Source organism: Magnolia sinica, chromosome 17 (assembly GCF_029962835.1).
Source record: "Magnolia sinica isolate HGM2019 chromosome 17, MsV1, whole genome shotgun sequence".
In the NCBI taxonomy this organism is placed as follows: Eukaryota; Viridiplantae; Streptophyta; class Magnoliopsida; order Magnoliales; family Magnoliaceae; genus Magnolia; species Magnolia sinica.
This window is the reverse complement of record NC_080589.1, coordinates 61,851,409-61,874,012: the sequence shown is the minus strand read 5'-3', so window position 1 is coordinate 61,874,012 and position 22,604 is coordinate 61,851,409. Positions and strand designations below refer to the sequence as shown.

The window sequence follows — 22,604 nt, the reverse complement described above, 5'->3', positions numbered from 1 at the left end:
CAATCTACTCTCCATCATTTTATATCTTGTTGGGACTACTCCCAGGCTTCTTTGGATGACCTCATTCTTAATTCTATCATTTGTAGTCTTCCCACGCATTCATCTCAACATCCTCATCTTTGCAATTCTCGCTCTCTGCTTATATTGCTAGTAAAGTTGCATTCTAGATACTCATGTTTTTTTTTTTTTTTGGAATGATATTTCTTCTACTAATGAAACTTCCAGATTCTAAGACCTTCCTTCAACCCTCCAATTTAGCATTAACCCCCTCAGGTCTCATTGACCACCACTAGGCAATTGACAAACAACATTTATCAAGGGACCTCATCTTGGATAGTGGCAGATTGGCTTTTAGATATAAAATTACAATATTACTATTAAAAACAGATTTAATTACTCTAGTATTTCTACTAACATGTTAGCAAATCTAACTTTTAGAAGTCAATGTGTCTGAGACCTCATCCATGTCTAACACTAACAGATATGTCCATGTCCAAGTTACATATCTCTATAATTTCAAGGGTTGTTTAATGCAAAATTCCTCAGGAATTAGAATTTTACCCAATAATGCCTGAGGAATCGAAATTTTCAAGTGGTGCTTTTTGAGGGGAGCAGTTACTAAAATGCCCTTGTTTATTTTTTCTTTAAAAAGTGATAAAATTGAGAATTATGGGGCTCATGTGGTATGTGTATGTCATCCAACCCGTCCAATGTAGGAATTCCACAGCGATGATCATGTGAACCAAACATCTGCCTGATCAAATCATTAGATATTGCTGGGGTATATATGAATGCTTTTGGGTGGTGTATATTGTTTTTTTGGTGTTGCCCACCTTAGATTTTTGGTTGTTCTTATTATCATGGTAGGGTGTGTTTATTGGGTGGGTTAGATTCTGTACACATACCATGTGGGCCCCACAATTCTTGACTACACTTTTTTAAAGAAGAAAATTAATGAGGGCATTTTGGTAATTGTTCCTCTCAAAAAGTCTCTCGCTCATTGGATGAGCTGGTAGAGAGTGTGTAGTGTGTGAGTGATCTAGGGTTCAATCCTTGGTACTGTTACCTTTCAAAAAAAAAAAAAAAAAATCCTCTCAAAAAGCACCATCATGTAATTTCCATTTGTCATGGCATTATTTGGTTAAATCCGACTTCCTGCAAAATTTGCAGTAAAAATTCCTAAATTCAAATGTAAAAGTTTTGTTCATTTATATCGTGACTTCGAGTTTATTGTGATGAGCCCTATTGGCTATGCTCTTTGTTGCTTTCTAGTAATTTGATGAAATGGTTCATGCTAGGACTGCATGTGTTTAATGAGGTGTTCTGTGTGCATCATGCATGCACTTCTGTTATCTTGAACCAGTCATTCATGGTATAATATATTGTTGTACTCTCTCTTCCAGCTCACTGTCTTAAACATTCAAACAATCAGTTTGGGGATGGACTGGTTACTTTTGCATGGTCTGAGATTTTACAAATGATGTCCAGTGGCCAAAAAGGTGTAAATGTCCCCAACATATTCAAATGGAGATGGCGTGGCGAATCATCACTAACCACTGGATTGCTTAATAATGTGCCTCCTGAGATTGAACTGTCTGGTTATCACCAGCTGCCGAGTTCTGGAAGTGAGAGTCCTTCCGGGCTGCTTAATGGTGAAAGCTTGAAAGTTGAACCTATCGCCGATCTAGATCTATTCTTCGAAAAGCTGTATAATTACCACTGTGAAAATGGGCTCTGGTGCATTATCATCAAGTGGATAGTTGAGCTTCTCAGTCTTGGATTTGCAATTTGTTTTTCTGGGTTTATCCTATTATTTGTTGATTGGCATGGCCTGCTCAATGCGAAGTGTGGAATGGATGCAGTTGAGTCGGGAATTAAACCCTGTGATCTGGTCAAGGAGGCTCTTCATATGCACCCATTAGTTCCTTTCACATTTCCTAAAGCAATTATTGTTGGGTATCTGGGAATATTTTCTATCTATTGGATCTTTTGCTTCTTGAGGTTTTTTGCACAGTTGAAAGACACATTGGAGGTTCGTCGTTTCTATTATAACAGGTAAAGCTGAAAACTGTTACCTAATTGTAAAGAGGAATCATGGGGTTGTGACCCTCAATGAATGTCTATTTGCTGAAGTGCATGATTCCTTTTGCTTGTGGAACCCATGGTTCAGTATGGAATACCATTGATTTTTGGGCTCTACTCTGGATGGGATGCCCCAAAACTTTCCCTGGTTGGGAGATCCTGACCCTATTATCTTTTCTCTATTTTCAGCTGAATGTGGACCATTGATTTATTTATTTTTCTCTTACCTATCTTTTTGTACTGTTTAAAGGCATCTTTATGGCAGTGGTTGGGTGCGGATCAGATTGGGGTCAGCCCGATCCATTTGCTAAATGGGCCCAAACTTGACTAGTGATCAATTACATGTGGCCTGACTGACCCACTTAAAAGTCATCAACCCCAATCCTGACCCAATCCTACCCCTTTAATTGTAATTGGTTTGGGGCCGACCCAACCCAACGCAACCCAACCCAGGTTTAAGAATCGAATATAGGGATAAAGGTAGGGGCGGCAATGCGTTGGGTTTGGTTGGGCAGGGATAGCCCGAGACTGACTTGTTTGCTAAACGGGCGAAGAATTCTATCTTGAACCTGACCCATGACCATGATCATGACCCAATACCCTGCGGTCAAGTCCCCACTTAAAAATGGTCAAGCCCAAGCCCGACCTGACCTGACCTACTTAATTGGAATTGGGTTGGGCTCTATCGACCCGACCCATCCCATCATGTTCTGACTCACGGTTAACAATGGGATATCAGGCGAGGGGTATACCTAGACCAGCTCAATTAGTGGATACATGCATATATAAAATATATCATCCATATTTTACTTGAATGAATCAGTGGGGTGGGTCATTTGACCCAACCCATTGATAACTTATATGGGCAGACCGGGTTGATTAGGCATCAACCTGAGTGGGTCACATTTCTAGCCCAAGCTTGACCCTCTATCCATCTAGTTTGTCCTGAAGCTGCCTTGAAAGTGGGTCGAGCCAAATAACCTGGCCGACCTTGGTCCACCCAACCCATTGCTATCCCTAGCTAAAGACATGCCTAGCCTAGTCCAACTAATCAACTCATGCATACATACATCAGTGCATATACTAATCGTCTGTCATTCTATTTTGGGTTTTAGGTCAGGTCGGGTCAACCCGAGTCCGACCCTTTTGCTCAAGTGGGTCACATTTACTAGCCCAAGCTCGACAAAATACCCATTTAGCTTGGCCAAAACCTACCTTAGAAGTGGGTTGGGCTCAATGATTCAAATATCAATAGTATTCGATGATATCATTGATATTGCATGTGGCCGATGCAATATATAGGACTTATTATATTCCCCTATATCGCAAAAAATGTCACAATGTGTCGCTGATATATCGTGGTGAATCAATACATTGTGACATTTTTCCAAAAACCTGTTATAAAGTTTTTCCGTATTGTCGATACATGCAATACATCATGATTGAGTGCAATATGCATTGGCGATACATTGCAATACCGGAAATTCAAAAAAAAAAGAAAAAGATGAAAAGCAAAAGAACCCACAAAAAATCCGTTCTCTCAAATTTGTTTGGGATTGTTTGGGGGAATATGTTTTCATACTTGTATTATATGATTTATGAATTATATGAACCCGTTTTGGATATAATTGCATCACTAATGTCAGACAACAGATAGTTTAGGACCCTATACAAAGGAAGCTTGTTGTGCATGTTTTTTCCAATCTTTTGAGTACTCTGTGTGCAATTATGTCTTTTCAACGTATCTTGAAGTTTTATTGAAAAATTCTATATTTTGCCAAGGTTTCCTTCAAGCAGCGATACATTCCCCGACACATGCGATATTTACCATGTGATACTGATATGTTTCCATATCCCAAGGGTGCGATACATGCATCGATACCGATGTTTAAATCACTTGTTGGACTAGTTGACTTGCAGGCTGACCCAACCTACTGCCACCCCTTCTTCCAACCCGGGAAACTTTTGGGGCATTCCCCATATACAGTGTGGGGCATTCTGCGTAAACTAATCTTGACTGCTGAACCATTGGCACATGTCCAGAATCCTATGCTTCAGCAAACTGCATGTTCTGAGGCCTAGTACTCTATAATTCCTTGATTTCAAGGGTTCTTTTGGTAGTAGGATTTACAATATCTTGTGGTAGGAACATCCACTGCAAATGCAATTATTGTAACTTTTCCTTCATTTCTTTTGTCTTTTGGCAGTCAAACTCCAGTGTCAAAAGGTTTTACTACTTGTGGGGTTTTCTTTTTTCTCTCTTTCTCACGGGGACTCTTTTGAACGTTAAAAGACAAATGAAATGTAGGGAAAAGGTGTATTGATTACACCTTTGATGTTTCTTCCATCATATATTTTTTGACTACTACAGAACAGAACATAAGTTGGGTTTGAGATAATCCTGATGCAGTATTAGCAATGCATTTCCTCGGCTTGTTTTGTGCAGTCTCAATATTACAGACTGTGAAGTTCAAAACACACCATGGGCAGAAATTTTAGAAAAGGTTGTTCATATACAAAGCTCACAACAGTTATGTGTCGTGAAGGATCTCTCTGCACATGATATGGTAATGCGTATAATGAGAAAAGAGAACTACTTGATTGGGATGCTCAACAAAGGTGTGCTTGCTTTGCCGATCCCTCAGTGGCTCCCTGGAGCTGGTCCTGTCGTCAACTCTAGGGCAAATGGAAGGAAACAACGTCTGTATTTAACAAAGACTCTTGAATGGACCTTAAATTGGTGCATACTGCAGAGCATGTTTGACAGGTAATCTTGCACATTTTGACATGAATGAACTTGTGGTGTTTTTGGAACAATTCTTAAGGCCTGTTTTGAGTTTTCTGCTTCCACTAAGATTGCAGCTTTGTTGGTGCCCCCTTGTAAGTGAGATGATTTCTAGTCAGAGTAGAACTTATCATGCTCATGATCCTAGGTAGTCACAAAGGTGGAAAGCCTTCATTTGGTGGATGCCAAAAGGCCAACTTTTTTATTTCTTTATTTCATTGTTTTTTGTTGTTGTTGTTGTTGTTTAGCTTACAAACTGGAAACTGCATATATCCAATGGACCGCATCCCAGTGGTACTGAGGTACCACCCTAACTTGATGGTGGTATTGGCCAGATGTGTGGCCTGGTGATGTGTTCTCGGAATCCCAACCCATCCGTCTGATGTGTCACCTGAATAACCCACAGCCCCCTGAAATCTGCCTATCAAAAAATCAGGCCGGTCATAGCACATGGACACGTTGAGAGGGAACACCGATTGTTGATTAGAGTGGGTGGCCTACCGTGTTGTATATATAGAATCCGGTCTGTTCAGACCCTTCATCTAGGCCAGATGAAGGGTCAGTCCAAAAATCAGGCTGTTTTACAAACTTACGTATACCCCCTGCGAAATTTAAGGGTTGGTATACCCTCCCAGTATGTTTCCTCTTTGCACTTCAGTTTTGGATCAGGATGGGTATTGGGCCTTAGTGTTTTTTTGGGTGACACATTGATATGGGATACATGATTTAATGCTAGGATGCAATGTGGAGATTATGAAAGAGTCCATAAAGTAATTCAATTCACAAAAGATGCCAACCCACTACGTAATTAAGAGTAAACAATAAAAAAATAAAATTTGATTTTACCTAAATAACATGCCCTCATGCTGAGAAATCACATAAATTAATTAAAACCAGGCCCGGTGGAAGGATAGAACTTCCAATTTAGCATAGGCACGTGCTACACTCAAGGGACTAACTCTTTAAGTTTTATGATTAGGGTTAGGAAGTGGAAAATTAGGGTTCATGGGAATTGGGAATTTTGGAATCAATTTATTTTATTTTATTTTTTTTAAGAATTTGAGGAAAAGATGAAATTAGGGTTAAACTGGGTGAATTGGTTATAAAGGGATTGATGGATTTAGGTATTGGTAGAGGGGAATTAAGGTTTTGGATGAAGGGAAGTTAGGGATTTTTGGTTAATTAAGGAAATTGGAGATTTAGGGTTTGGGAATTTGGGGAAATTTTGGAATTAGAGAATCTAGGGTTAGGGTTTATAGGTAAAGTTAGGGATGATGAATCAAAGGGTTTTGATGAGGGGAGCAAGGGGAAATCAAGGGATTGAGGGGTTATTCATACGGTCAGCCTAGGGGCTTGCACATGTGGTCGTACGATCACACATGTGGGTCGTTGGCTAGGGTTTTGGGGTCCTCGATGGTTGTTTTCAGTTAAGGTTGAAGTTAGATGATAAAAAGTTGAAGCAAAAGATGATTTAGATGGTTTTGGATAGGAAGGGAAGAAGAGAGATGAAGTTGTTGAGAAAATGCATCTTTTTGGATAGAAAAGAAGAGAGAAGGAAGATGGATAGAAGCCGCACACATCCGTTGGATGGGAATGGAATCACACCACACCCAAGCTCTAAATCACATGGAGTATTCTTCAAATCACATGAAGAAGAAAAAATATAAAGCTTTTATTTTGAAAATAATAGCATTAGGGCTTCCCCCCCCCCCCCTTACTCTTTCATAGTATCAGAAAAGACATTTTACCAAAATGTGCTCTCAGGTAAGATTTTTAACATAAAAAAGCTTAATAAATTAAAAATTGTTCCTAACTCCTAATCTCAATACAAATATAAGCTATACCAAAAATAATAAAACATGTAAACAATCTAAACAATTAAACTATTTTTTGGCCCATGGGGGTCCATGCTCAAGATGTCCGATGATAATGATCCAACAATCCGATCATCATGTCCACCCGATCCAACAGTCTGATGTGTCCATCAAACTCCTATATGCAGCCAACGAGCATCTTCCCAGTGTGGGGTATTCAAAGATGCACGGATATGCATGTGGGGTCTTCAATGTGACTAAGTATGTGAATTGGGCCAAGTGGGCCCCATGTAATCGTCGTCTAGCCATAAGGAGGCTCGCTAAGCCCTCCTCCTCCGGTATGGTGCTCGAATGTCCTCATCACACAGCTAATGGATGGTTGGATGGTGTGAATACATTATGTGTGCCACACATCTAGCCGCTAATGCCATAAGGTTTGGGTGGTATCGATACCAATGGAGTGTGTTCTATATGGTGATTCGGGTAACAGAAAATAGGCCCCTAATTTTTACCCTTAGCTTGTTGATTCTTTTGTTGAATACAATAGGGAATGTTCTGTTATGACTCAAGAGTACAAGTAACGCTGTTATCAGGTGAATGGTTAGGCGAAAAACCATGACAATGCATGTAAAGGCCCACACTGTTAATTGCTCTCTACTTATTTAAAACCATGATTTGTTTGCTAGTTGCTTATCTAGGTTCCACAACCATAAATGGGGCATAGGAATTGAAATCATAAAAGAAAGATCATACCACCACCACGACCACCACCACCACCTTAGTTTGTAGCTTCTTGAAAATAGTTCTTGAAGGAATGACTAGAATAAACACTGAATAAATATGTGTTTTAAGTATATTAATGCAGGGGCATTTTCACACTGGGCTCGAGTGGGGCACACTCGGGGTGGGTGGGGCCCATGGGGGAGGTCTCATGTTTGAGACTCCTCACCGGGGGTGATTAATGCGCATTTCACACCGGGCTCGAGTGGGGTAGCCCATGGGATGCGGGGACACACTCAGGGTGGGCGGCCCGTATGAGGCAGTACCCATGTGATTTGAGGCCCACGAGGGGGGTTCGGCCGAGGTCCTAACCCATGAGATGTGGGGCCTGGGCTATGAGATAAAGGGATTAATTCGCCATACTCTAACAGTTCAAGCTTTTAGAGCAAGTGGTTAATTGTCCCACATCATATATCCTTTTATGTCATAGTTCAACCAAAGCACCATTTGAAGAGGATTGAGTCCTTTTATCCTGGAGAATAATTTAGTGGATCTTTTTACAGAAATTTATCACGAGAAATGCAGATTGTTAGGAAAGCATCCTCCAAACCTTGTATATCTTCTTTTGAGCTAGTCGTTTGGAAGGTCTAGTATGAGAAAAACTTTGATATTTTGGCAAAGTGTGATGTATGATATGCAGGCATTTAGAAATTGCACACCTTGCATAAAATTAGTCAAATTAAATTGTCCAAATTATGATACCTGGTGTAGTTGTATCATGAACCAAAAATTAAGCTTATTTTATTATCTGACTATAGGATTGATAGACATCTATTGGATGGTTTAAAATGAGAAATATTCAAAGGTCCTATTTATAGAAAAAAAGTGTCCACGAATCAGAGGTTAGAATTGTTCAACCAATTTGATTTTGGGGCTTTGACTTGGCGTTAGTGGGCTGCTCAATCTAGTCAGTTTCATTTGAGTTTATATATGCCACGTGTACAATGTCTGAGTGCCTGTGTATCAAGTATCATTCGCAGCTTGAGTATCATATAACTCCTCGTCTAGTAATGCTGTTTCTTCCTCTATAGAACCTGTTCATGGTCAGACACAAGCACCTAGAATAATATTCCAAACAACATCCATAACTAGATTTTGGTTAAACTCATAGCATGGAGAAGTACGGAGATTTCTGTTAAGCACACTGGAAACAAATCAATCAAATCATATGAAATCAACACATAACAAGAGTTATTCTCACAACACCGACTTCCTTGACGCAGCGTGCAAAACAGGGTCATTTCTGTCTTCGACACTGGTGATGATAGACCCTATTTATAGTAATTCTTTCGAAGATCCGAGGCGTTTAATGTATTTGTAGGACTAATTTAAGCCATGAGCCAAAATCTGGAATGAATCCAAATTTTAGGTGGATCGCAATGTTAATCAACGTAATGCCTTTTCCTCCAATCTTGACCCATGATTGAATTCTAATTGTAAATCCATGCCGTCCATTGGATTGACATTGAAAAACCGGTTGGACATGCTCAATTCTAGATCAAATTCGTGGTGGCTCACAGGGTTTTAAACCTACCGTCCGTTCTGTGTTTTGAACGGTTGAAAAACCAATAACTTGATTTCTTCAAATTATTTCAGCTAGGCATGGATTCTGGCTGTCCCTGGGAATGGATGAACGGTTTGAATTTTCCGTTTGGACAATGGATGGGGCCTACAACCTGCTGTTGTAGAAACTTCTGCATTCGGAGGGACTTCATCAGTAACCCATCATCATTGAAGAAGAGGCTTATGGCTGTTGGGATTGGAATGCTTCTCATTTCTCCGTTTCTTGTTATTTTTATGCTGGTATATCTCTTCTTGAGGCATGCTGAACACTTCTATAAACATCCAAGTCCAAGCTCCTGATTACACCCTACATAAAAAAAGCACGATTACAATACAACGTTAAGCATTAGCATGTACATAAAATCAGGTACTAATCGGGGTCTAATATGCAATATTCGACCCTCATCAGTGTACAATGTCTGAGTGCCTGTGTATCAAGTATCATTTTCTTGCAAGATTCCTGCTGCTTTTTTTTTTTTTTTTTCTTTTGATTCTATAGACAATATTGCTTTTGTGTTTTTTCGTGATGATCACTCTCAGAGCACTGTGTTGTCTCTAAAATGTCTGAGGGCTAAATAAATGGGTTATTTGTAGTTCCTGCTGTGTTGATATGTGCATTCTCCGTTTCTTGTTATTTTTATGCTGGTATATCTCTTCTTGAGGCATGCTGAACACTTCTATAAACATCCAAGCATAGCATGGTCTCGACGGTGGTCTAACTTATCTATGTGGCTTTTTCGAGAATTCAATGAGGTATTATTCATTTTCATTTGATGTTTGGAGCTTCATTGATATTTATGCATCATGTCTTTCTCTGAAAAATTATAAATCCAAGATGATGCTGTCCATTCAGGTCACCTTGCCACTTACTATTAAATGTTGGAGAAATACTTTGATACTCTGGCAGTGTGTGATGGATGATACACAGGCAGTTAGAGATTTCTGGAAAATTGCATGCATGACATACAATTAATTCAAACAAACTGTCTAAATTATGGGCACGAGTTTGGACATATCATGAACAAAATATTACTATTATCAGGGTATCTGACTCTTAGATTGTTCGACATTTATTGGATGGTTAAAAATAAATAAATCCAATGGTCTTATTTCAAACAACCAAGTTTCCATGAATCAGAGGTCAGAATGTTCAACCAGTCTAATTTTTAGACTGTAACTTAGCTACAGTGTATTCAAGAGTCTAGTTGTTTTGATTTGAGTTAGTTTATGCCATGTGTACCATTTTTACATGCCTGCGCATCAAGCATCACACACATCTGGGGTATCAAAGCACTCCCCTAAATGTTAATAACACCATTTGTATTTGCCTCTATAGTTGCCATTTTGCCATTTTTGAAGATATGCCATGCGCCCCAAATGTAGGTTATCTTGTCATGCTCATTACTTTGACAGAGTTATTGTATATCACTTGGACTGAAAGTTTTCACAGCACATTTTGGGCTTTCAATTTGTACAGGTATTATCCATTTTTCAGTGATCCAAACTGTTGATATTATAGGCTCCGCTTTGAATGGCCCATGTACTAGAAATCCACTAGATGGAGGAAAAAAAAAAACAAGAAATAAAATCATCACCCTCCAATAGGCAGTCAACATATGTATGGCTATGAAAGAAAATACAGCATGGTTCACATTCAACCAAAAGGGTCCAAACATGCTATTGCTAGGATCTTCAAATCTAGGGGAATTTTGTTGCATGGATCATCCAGACATCCTCAGATGTTTCACAGTTTGGATTTGCAAACCATGGGCTGCACTTCAACCCAAATATAAAATCTCTCATCCTGAGAATTGTATATACTTGCATAGATGTCGCTGGTCAGTGTGTCTTATTCATTGTCTGGGGTTTTGTATCTGACGACTTGCAGAACTGAAGCAATTGGAAGCTTTCTTGGGCAACACCATGCAAAACTCTTGTTGCTTGTTGTTAAACATCCCATGTCCTGGTGTTCTTGGTGGCTGCTATTGTGATAATCTTCCACCATAAGAGTTGTGGTTCATCTCGTTCTTAGTAATTCCTGCATTTGAATCATTAAGAAAAAAGTAATTCCTACATTTGGAACTTAGTTTCACGATCCTTCTAACCAAGTGCTGCTCCTGCTTCAAATCGCGTGTCAGAGTCATGCTCACACTTCCTGGCTGTTTATTTATTTGAACAGTGATAAATATTATTACGTGACCAAAGGCCAAAAGAATTACAAAAACGAAGAAAGCAAAAAAGAAAACAAATAGATTATAAATCGGTCCAACATTCACGAAATTGATCCTCCCTGATTGCCTTTAGTTCGCTAGCCCATTCCTGGATTAGTTCTTTTACCAATGTTCCCAATTGCTCCGGTGTTCTATTCTGATTCCTGAAAATATGATTATTCCTTTCCATCCATAGAGTCCAAATCCCAGCCAATTGACATAGCTGCCATATGTTCTTTCCTACCTCTCCTTTTCCCTCGCTTGGCCAAGATCGATAAAGAGCTTTGACAGAGCCGGACACGACTCATTGAATAACAAAACTGCTAATAGAGGTATACATGAGTCAACTCGAGTCGAGCTTGTGCCAAGCTCGACTCGGCTCGGCCACTAGCTGACCCCAGCTTGAACTCATCTCGGCTCGGTCCTCGAGCCTGACTGGTCAGCTCGGCTCAGTTCGATCAGCAGCTCGGGCCAGTTTGAGTCGAGTTCGAGCCAAGATCAAGCCGAGTTCGCTTGTGCAGCATTTTCACAAACACATGGGCTGCACATTCAAATTCTCACTGTATGTAAAACAGCAGCAACGGTTTTACATGTATTTCATCAAACACCTTGTAGGCAACGTCAAAATCAAGAAAAAAAGGGTATTTCTTTCATATACATACCTTCCTTGCACTAGCCGAGTCATTTCAGCAAACACTCGCTGAGCAACATCCATATCAAAATAACCGAGTCACCGATCTAATTCGATCCGAGTCGGTTTGAGTTGAGGTTCGATCCAAGTCGAGTCGAGCTCGGGCAAGCTCGAACTTGGCTTGAAATTTTTTCAAGCTCCAAAAACCAGCTTGACTCGGTCCACATCCAATTTCGAGCCGAGGCGAGTCGAGCTTTTTCGAGTCGAATCGAGCGAGCTGACCGAGCTAACTTGACTCGTGTACAACCCTAACTGCTAAAGATAGCCACCCATAGCCACTGTTCGAAATATTGGTATTGCATTACGTATCACATCATTGGGATACATATACGTATCGACTATCGCACAACATATATCATTTGTATGAGGTGATTTATCATAATTATTGGAAAACGTGGGGAAACATTGGTAAAATGGTTGAAATTTTCAATGAAACTTCAAGGATTGTTAAAAAAGACCATAATACACACTTTTAAATCATAACATCTCCAAAAAGAAGTGCACATAATAGGTTTCCTTCGTATAGGATCTTAAGCTATGCACTGTCTGACTGAACTAATGCAACTATATTCAAATTGAATGCATAAAATTTAGAGTGTATGTGATGATCATTTCATCAAACACTCATAACTACTTCATAACTAGTCTCAATTGACAGCTGGTTAAAGGAAAAATTCGAAAAAAAAATAATATTTTAATCATTTTTAATTAAAAAATGATTTTTATTTTCTGAAAATTAATAATGACTTAACAAATCAGTAGATCGACCCTCATACATGCTTGATTTTATGTTTGGGGTGCAACATTGCAAGCAATTTGGGAGAAATTTGGAAAATTTCCCAAATTTCCATAAATCAGACCTTCTACACTTAAATTTCGAAATCAAAGTGTATGTGATGATCATTTCATCAAATACTCCTAAATACTTCGAAATTAGTCTTAATTTATAGCTGGTTGAAGGAAAATTTTGAAAAAAAAAATGGAGAACATGAAGAACCAATGGATATCGAAATCAAAGCTCCGACTCCACAAACATGAAGAACTAATGGATTTATAACTATTTAACACTGATTTAACATCATTTCAACAAAAAAAAAAGGGATCGAAAATTGAAAATGCTCACTGGATCGAACATGTAGGATATATCAGCACTACTTCTGCATTTAGTATTACATAGGTGGGATACAAGATATATCAGTCAATATCGTCGATATTTAAAACATTGCCTGTAGCTTTGATGCAATATCATGATGTATGAAGAGATGGTCGACCGATTCCTCCGCTCGGAAGCACATAATACATACATTTGGAATAATCATTCCCCTCTTGCAAAATTCTCAACAGTTGGTACTTTATTTCGGCCCACTAACCACGACAGCGTTGCCTCCTTTGGGGGAGCTCCATATCTCCAAAGATGGGTTGTTGATGCGGACATCAGTGGTGCACCATTTAGAGTGTACCAGAGTGGAGGAGTTGATGTGGATGGATGTTGGATCCATCGGACCCAATTTCTAACGCGCTACGAGTGCAGGAGCGGCATGACCGCACCCTAACCATAGATCCATGGGTCGGATTTCATACCCTACCACATGAGTGTTTTAGTTTTAGGCGTTTTTTTTTCCTTTCCTTATTTCAGGGACTTTATTGCACTTTCTTTACTTTTCATCTTTTTTTGCTATTTTTATTGTTTTCAGGTGCTTTAGTGCACTTTTACTTTTTCCATAGCTTATATATACGTTGTGAGAAACCCTATTTTTATTATTATTGAATGAATAGAAATTCGTCTCTTTTCTTCCTCTTTATTCAAGAGAATAGGGTTTCAGGATTGGCCCTTGGGTGTTGAAGGTTCCACCTCGATTTTAGATTTCCCTCTTTCTAAGATCTTCAAGGTGCAGGAAAAGGTAAGAATCATCCTCCTTTTCTTTTGACGACAAAATGATCTATACCTTCTTCATCTCGAACCCCTCATTCTTCACCCATTTCGTTCGTCTTTGGATATCCCTTTCTAGTTCGAACGGAAAAGATGGATTGTTAGTCAGTAGAATCAGATCCAAGCTTAATCGTGAACTGACTTTTGTTAGATTTGGGATGTCATCATATCCTGAGGTCTTCCCTTTTTACTGTTTACGTGATCTTGTGCTAAGGGGCATGATCCTGACGAAATAACCTCATCTGTTGAGATTTTCCTAATCCCTTTGATTGGAAACGGTTAGTTAATTGGTGTATTTATTTGAATATTCTTTAGGGTTAGGTCATCACATGTCCCCACATCAGCTGTATGACTGATTTCAACACTATTTGAAGCACCACTAATCTCCTGATAAAAGGATTTGACTAAACTTACCGGATTTTTTTGGAAACCATTTCAAGGAATCTCTTTGAAGCGATTGTGGCTTAACTTTCTCCAACAAACTCAACAAGGATAACAATTCATCCAACTCCGCCTCATTTAAATTCCTTTTACAGGGAGGAGCCCAAATTATAATGCAGGGGCATTTTCACACTGAGCTCGAGTGGGGTCGCCTGTGGGATGCAGGGGCACACTCGGGGTGGGCGAGGCCCACGGGGGAGGTCTCGCGTTTGAGACTCCTCACCAGGGGTGATTAATGCACATTTCACATCGGGCTCGAGTGGAGTAGCTTGTGGGATGCGGGGACACACTCAGGGTGTGCGAAACATGTGAGGCGGTACCCATGTAATTTGGAGCCCACGAAGGGGGTTCGGCCGAGGTCCTAACCCATGAGATGTGGGGCCTGGGCTATGAGATAAATGGATTAATTCGCCATACTCTAACAGTTCGAGCTTTTAGAGCAAGTGGTTAATTGTCCTGCATCAAATTACTTCCTCACCATGAATAGAATAACATCTAGCCACTGGTTTATTTACCTCTAACGATACCCCCGCTAAGAGTGGAAATCTCTCCTTTAAAGTTGCTAAAGATATCCCCACTTCCTATCTATTTATAGTTGCTAATATTTTTGAAATAGACACTTCCCTGTTCCCCATCTGGAATTTGTTGCCATTTTGCTTCATGCTTCGTGCAACTATAATTTGGAACCTATCTTGCCAGGTGCACTAAACTAATCCAACTCCAAAGCTCAATATATGGTGTATGACTATATAGATGTGTCCATCCAATTTATAGATGTGATGGCACTCCAATTTGATGAGGTTGCATATGTACAGATCTTTATTAAGTACCTTGGGCATGTTTATTCCCAATGGTAATGATGAGACAATTGATCCTCCTCCCGGATGAAGGAGGTTTCGTGTCAGGTAGGTGGCTAGTCATTGGACTTTTGCCAAGTAGTCATGAGAATTCCTGTTTCCATGCTTGATTGGTGCAACATGATTCTTAAAGGACATGGCCGTTAATTATGATGAAATAGATAGGGAAAAATAGATAGATATGGAAGATTGCTCAAATAAACTAGTTGGATCGATAATTTATGGTCCAACTAGCACATTAGTGTCATTTGTCATGTGTGTATGACATCTAACCCATGGAAAATCCAGGCCTACTATGAAGATCTAGTTAAAAAATCATGTGGGTCCACTCATCAGGCAAAAAAAAATTGGATATCCACCATCTGATGCATAATATTCATGTAGCCCACCTGTGAGCAGATTGACCTGGTATTTGTAATGGGTGATCTTCATGCTGGAGCAAACCTCATGGAAGGTTTGGATGTCGTGCACACAGGGAGGGGCACTGAATGCTAATGCACTAGCTGGGCCATAATAACTTAGCAGCCTAACTAGTTTTATTCGAATTTTCCTGATATTTATGTGAGCCCCTTCCATGGCCAGTTCCAGATCCGGGCAAAAGGGGAAGGGTTGATATTCATTGGGTACTCGATTGTAAAACTTATGTCAATCCTACCCTTTAAACGTGGACCCCAAATGCACAAGCGACCTGGCTTTTTCGATTCATGGCAGTCAACTCTGCTGATACAGAAAATATTGAACACAAAGGTTGGGTACCAGTTGCCAGTCATGTAGGCGTCTCGCATCTTGACCTGTGAAACCAAATAGTGAATCTAACGTTATTCTCCAACAGTGACTTTGTATAAGTATTCTACAGGCCATGCTAAAGAGCATTAGATTTACAATCTTCAATTTGAGAATCTATGGCTCAAAAGAGCATTTATGCGTCAAACACACGCCCTTCTTTGGCTATGCATGATCTCTAGAAGTTCCTCTATGTGCATTGATATATGGACATTTAGCCTCATATTCTTCCCTGTGTATTTCAGGTTGACTATTTGTTCAGACACCGGATCAACAGCAGCATAGTGCATGCTGATGATTATCTAAAGCAATTCCGTTCTCCTATTGTTACATTAATTGCGAAATTCATCTCTTTTGTTTCTGGTGGCCTTGCTGCTGTTCTGCTCATCATTGCACTCCTTGAAGAATCTCTGCTAGAGGGTCATGTACTACTTCTAACTTACATCACTGGATTCTCTTTTCATAGCAACACTTAAAGAGTAGACCCGTTTGACTGTTATTTGATGATAAAATTAATTGACCGAGCACTTGCTTGGCCCAGGAAACTGTACATGTGGGGCCCACATTTTGATATGGGAGATAGCCCAAAAAATCTCCCACTGGTTCATCCTTACCATCTACTTCATTATCCATTAAATGTGGACCATTGGTTATTATTTTCCATTCTTCAAATAAAAATTATCATCTGATAGGGGCAAGGGTTGAAAAATGGCGTTGGTCTACCATATTGGCCACCACCGAAACTGGTTTATATCTCGGGCTGTTTTGGCCCTGTGTCGGGCCAATACAGCTAGACTATGGACGAAACCGGTTTGTATCAAGTGATGTGCACTGTCTTATAAACCGGTTTTGGTCAATAAACCTTGGACGGGAGATATCAGGGCATGACCTATCCCATGATAGGGCCAACTTGATCCATGAAGAAGCAGGAGCCTGTATCATTTATGGGTTGGACAAAATAAAAGAAAAAAAAGAAGGAAAAAAACGAAAAGAAAGAAGACGCCATTTCTTTATATTGAGATTGATAATTCCTCTTCTTTGGGAACTTTTTGTAATATGCAGATATTTGGTCACAGCTTGCTTTGGTATGGTGCTGTTTTTGGAGGTGTGACGACCATCAGTAGGGCTGCTGTGATTGATGAGATTCAGGTCCCTGATCCAGAAGGGGCAATGTCTCTTGTTGTTCAGCACACGCATTATATGCCAAAGAGATGGCGTGGTAAAGAAAACAATGATATGGTCCGGACAGAGTTTGAAACCTTATTTCAGGTAAAACCAATTTGGCCGCCATGGTTTGTTTTTAATGCCAAGCTCAGCTTAGTGGTCTGGTTGATTATGAGGTATTTCTGTTCTTTCTATTGCATTTTTCTTAGAAATAATGGTAAGTTGATCACGATTCTCTGTTGCTCAATGAACCACTCTTTGTTAATTGCCCCCCACCCCTGTACTTGTGGCTGTAAAGTTGTTGAATCTGGACTGTCCCTCTGTTGTTGCATATGGTGGATGGCCCACCATATAAAATCGACACCAAACATGTAATCCTACATCTCCAATTTGTGGCATTCAAATGGATGGCAGAGGTTAAAAGGATGGCATCCAAATTTGAAAGGAAAGGGTCTGTTAATTGTAATAAGGCTATGATTCTTCAATCTCTGTGTGTGCATGCAGGCAGGTGTCTGTGTGTGCATGCGAACCACCACAGAATTGCTGACCAGATCCATCTATCCATAACTCTAGGTTCACCTATGGCACAATCACATGCTGTGGAGTACAAATGAACCAAGACTGTTTTCATTGCATGATGACCCTGACTGCCCTTCTGCATCTTTTACTTGCAATGGGCATTGTTCTTATTTTTTCAGAACTTAGAATCTCTCTGTATTCCAGATATTAGTGATCTCCATGGTTGTAAACAAGGACAGCAGCCTCATTTATACTCTCTTCGAGCATTCATGTTTTCAGTGACTTTGCAGCCTCCTGCCTTCAATAGGTTTCGGAGATCATGCACTGAGATTTTTTTTTTTTTTTGGTAATCTTTGGAATTTGCACTGCAAATCTAGTCCTATCCTCTAATCTAGAGTATCTATCTGGTTGTCCAAATCACCTTGATGCAACTTTCTTATCCCTTTGGGTTGTTTGGATTGGTAGAAGTAAAAAAGTTGCTGAGGAAAAGGAAAACGTCACATCTAAGGAAAACTGTGGAAAAGGAAAAGGTTCCCTTCTCTTTAGGCCTGAGAAAAGGAAATGGCCTTTTATTGAGGGAATCTAAGGGCGTATATGGTTTTTCAATTACAACTGTAAATGGCTGGACATAGGTAATGATTACTTCAAAGGTTCGACTGACACAGGCATCACCCAACTGACTTCAAAGGTGTTTAGGATATGTGACCATACTTGTGATTCCACATAGCAGTCATTGTACATTTCCATAGTTGCATATGAAACTATGAGCTTGTTGTCTCACAAATATGACATATTCACCTGCTACCCAACAAGACTTCTAATGCTGGAATCCAAGGGAAAAATAGTGCTAATAGAACTAACATTTTTTTCCCACTCTTCTTTCCATTTCTAGGTGCAATCCAAACATGCCCTAATATTTTGTACTAGACAGTGATGTAAGTTGCTTTGAAAGTTTGAGTCATTTGATGCTAATGATGCTCTTTACTCAACACTGCAGTACACTGGCATGATGTTGCTTGAGGAGATGGCATCAATTTTTCTCACCCCATACCTGCTTCTATTCATTGTGCCGAAGGTCTGATTCTAGGCTGCTATCTAATTGCCTCCATTTTTTCATCGCACAATCTAATTAAGATGTTAATAAATAAATAACTTCAAGTAAAAATATAACGTTATACTATTGAAGAAGGAAGGAAAAACTCTTTCATCTACACCAAGGACTTCTTGATTTTAGCAACTTTTTACACAGATTGACTCAGGCTGCTTTTTACGACTCAGTGGATCGGCTGAGTCAATGCAAAAGTCGGCAGAGTTATAAAAAACTCAGACTAGTTTTGTGTAGGAATGATCCACAGTGTGAATCAGCCAGGTTTTTGGCTTATCTAAGTCAGCTCAGCTGAGTTCCTAGTTGACTCACTGAGTTTCCAAACAATGATTTTCTTTTATCACTTTGCAGCGTGTTGATGACGTTTTGCAGTTCATTTCGGATTTCACAGTGGATGTCGAAGGTGTCGGCAATGTTTGCAGGTTATGTTCAGTACTTCAAACTTCTAGTTGAGTTGACATCAGGACGGTGAGTTTTGACATTTTTGGTCCTTTTTTTTTCCCCTTAATGCAGCTTAAGCATCTTTGATTTTCAAAGCCATGGGAATAGCAAATATGGTTCACCATATAATGCTGCACGCAACAGGAGGAGCTCTCAAGGGAAAATGGAGAAATCGTTCTTAAGGTATTTTCAAAGGTTCTGTTTTATATACGACCCAAGTAACTAACCAGTGAGATCTATAATACAGATGGAGGGGAGGGTGGTAGACTCTCAGGAGTTTCAACTCCCGGTCAAGGGTTTGAGTACCCATAGGCAGTGAAATTCCACTAGCGTGAGTGTGTGGGGTGTGTGTGCGTGTGTAAAAAATAAAATAAAATAAAATAAAATAAATAATAATACAGATGGAGGGGAGGGTGGCTAGGGCCATCCGTGTGAGGAGATTATGAAGCTGTGAACTGCATGTGGGCCAACTTGTTGATGTCATCTACTCTGACCATTTTGCACTCCATTCCACGTTCACTAATGTGCCGAAAAATCAGGCCAATCCATGAATATAGTGGGCCACATGAGCATGGGAGGAATCCCCTCTCAACTATTCCTACTCGTGTGGCCCACCAAAGTCATGGATTGGCCTGATTTTTGGGCCCATGGCTAAATGTGGGATGACATTCAAGATGGTCAGAGTAGATGTCATCAACACATCGTGGTGGGGCCACAACATCGTTTGCAGCAGAATTACTGTGAAAACGTTTGTGCTTAAGCATTTTCCTATACAACAATAACAACAACAACAACAGCAACAACATATTCTTGCCAACAACAACAACAACAATAACAACATTTTCTTGCCAACAACAACGACAACAATATATTCTTGTCAACAACAACAACATATTATTCTTGCCCCAATTATTTGGGTTTGGCTTTAGGAATCTTGTTCTGCTAGTCAATTCTAAGGCCCTATCCAATTTATCTGCCACAAATCCATCACCGTTTCCCTCATGTTTCCCCCGCATTTCCAGTTATCGGCGATATTATCGACAATAACGATATTGTTTCTTTATCCCCAGCCAGTGAAACTTGTAGCAATACTGACAACTCGAACACTAGTTGTAGGATCCTTCTAACTAGGTTCTGATCCTTCTTTGAATCCCCGGTTCAGACTCATGCTTCCTACCTATTTATACTTGTTTACATTTTGAAAGAGAGTCAAGACACTTCCCAAGCTCCTGCACTTGAATTCGTTGCTGCTTTGCTTCATGCTTTGTTTAACTGTACTCTTACCTGACAAATTTCTCGTATTCCAGTAGTGGTACGGACTTTCCTAATATGTACTTGCTCCCTTCACCCACACATCCCATCTGATGTGAGAAGCCTAGTGAACTTTCCAGTTTCCACTACAACTGGGCGTGTGGTTGCAGCACTTTTCTTTTGATGAAGAACCTAGCACACTTTTCACCGCAACTGGATTTACAAATTATTGGATACCTGCAATTGTCTATCACTAGCCACCTGACCATCTGAATGGCCTGCAATTGGATGGCTGTGGTCAACTGCCATGGGATACATTGGGGCATGGCCTGTCTCACGATGGGTCCCAAAAGGCAGGCCCCGCCTGTATCCTTGTTGGGTCATACCCAAAAGCCTGTTTTCTTCATTGGAGCATCCATAATACCGTACTTTATATTGGCTTATTTTTCTAGATTAAAAGAAAAAAAAAAAAAACCATTTTCATATTGACATGCCTGAGTGAGATTTCAGACATTGATCATACCTCTGCCCATTTTTTCTCTGTCCATTTACCAGCTTCCAGAGCAGCTACCTGAGCTGGGAACCAAATCCTCAGGGAAAGCAATTCCTATCCAGTCTTTGGAATTTCAGAGAGCAGCAAATGCATTTCCAAGAATCCCAACAAGTATATTCACCCAGACCAACATGGCTTCCAACTCCAAATCCGAGGGCCGAAGGTGAAATACACCGCTTCACGTCAAGGGATGTGCTTTATAATAGGGTGGGCAATCCTCGGATGGCTCACCAGCTGGGTGCCCTGTGGTCAATAGACGGCGATCGAAAGAATCCCCCTTATTTGCTCGATTGGTATTACACGACCCACCAAGCTCGCGCGGCCAATGATTCTCCACCCTCTGAAGTGGGCTATGACCTGACTGGAGACTACTGTATTCAAATTGATGGTTCGGAGATCAAGCCAAGGTTCGAAGAGAACTGGGGCTTCCAGGTTGAGGATCGGCTGCGGAGTCATATGGAAGCATCCACATCAAACCCCATCTTCCGGGAGAGCGTGTTTCAGCATCGTGATTTGGGTAATCCAGGACACCCCTCTGAGAGCCGCTGGTGGGCCCGCAGTGGCCCCAAGCCAACTGATCCCCACAGCAGTTTCATCGATCCTCCTAGTTTCGGGTACCATGATTCAAACCAGCCTTACGACCACTTCTCAGATAGAAGTGCAGAGGAGCAAGAGGGAGGTGTGGACTGGAGGAGCCATTCCATGCGCACAGAGGAGCAAGACGGAGGTGTGGACAGGAGGAGCCATTCCATGCTTTGTAGAACGATGTACACAAACGACTGTGAAAATGATGGACTGTTCAATCTACCGTTCAATGATATCTACAGTGGGCCGCCGCCGAAGGGCCTTCATATAAGAACGGAGTCTGCAAGCAACGATCGGTAGCAGTAGCGGTTTATATTCCTTTGGATCCATGTGTGGCCATTTCCATTCGCCTTTGGAATACATTGCTCCAGGAATGCATGTGGGATTCCAAGGTGGCCCACCTTGGCTGTAAATTTCAGTGGGGCCCATTTACAGGCAGGTAGGTTAGCATTCTTTTGTACAGAAATTTACATAGAATTAAAAGGATTATTGTTTTTAATGGGAATTATACAGCTATTGATGTCCATAGCCTAAGGGTGCAGTGAAGATGTTCCCAACTGTAACACAATGATTATTCATCACAAGTTTATTCTTCCACCCTTGTGTAACTATGTTTGGTGGGTCCGACATGCCGCTGAGCGGCTCACTGAGTTGACTCGGTGAGTTTCTCTCTGGTGGGTACATGTAGATGATCTGGCGCGAAATTCAGGATGGTCTGCTCACTAGGTGGGCCACATTGTTAGAGAAGGGAGAGGCTTGGAAACTTTGGAATTTTTTTTTAAATTATTTTTTTAATCTGGCATTTTTTTAATGAAATGTCGTCCGCCTAATAGGTGGACTGCATTTGGGTGTAGCAAAGCTCTTAGTAGGATTTATTGTGTGTGGGTTTAATGTTTGATGATCTAAACCGTTGATATGATTGGAAAATCACAACCGTTTGATTAGGCCTTTTGTCTGGTGATTTAGAACCGTTGCTGTGTTCTCTCTCAGGCTTATTGGAGGCGACAATGCCAAAGGCAGGAAGCTGTTATTCTTTTTTTCCTTTTTCGG

At 40.4% G+C, this 22,604-nt stretch overlaps 1 protein-coding gene across 1 annotated transcript in view; it reads left to right on the top strand.

Annotated features, from left to right (window-relative positions):
- LOC131230302 (autophagy-related protein 9-like) overlaps positions 1 to 22,151 on the top strand; it is a 35,258-nt gene extending 13,107 nt beyond the window's left edge. Inside the window, exons 3-12 of the mRNA XM_058226157.1 lie at positions 1,404 to 2,055; positions 4,529 to 4,849; positions 9,150 to 9,281; positions 9,687 to 9,777; positions 16,182 to 16,361; positions 16,999 to 17,205; positions 18,617 to 18,694; positions 19,076 to 19,146; positions 19,238 to 19,348; positions 20,972 to 22,151. Of these exons, the coding sequence (XP_058082140.1) occupies positions 1,478 to 2,055; positions 4,529 to 4,849; positions 9,150 to 9,281; positions 9,687 to 9,777; positions 16,182 to 16,361; positions 16,999 to 17,205; positions 18,617 to 18,694; positions 19,076 to 19,146; positions 19,238 to 19,348; positions 20,972 to 21,854 (2,652 nt within the window). The 5' untranslated portion in view covers positions 1,404 to 1,477 and the 3' untranslated portion in view covers positions 21,855 to 22,151. The remainder of the gene's footprint in view (positions 1 to 1,403; positions 2,056 to 4,528; positions 4,850 to 9,149; positions 9,282 to 9,686; positions 9,778 to 16,181; positions 16,362 to 16,998; positions 17,206 to 18,616; positions 18,695 to 19,075; positions 19,147 to 19,237; positions 19,349 to 20,971) is intronic.
- The last annotated feature ends 453 nt before the right edge of the window (positions 22,152 to 22,604 follow it).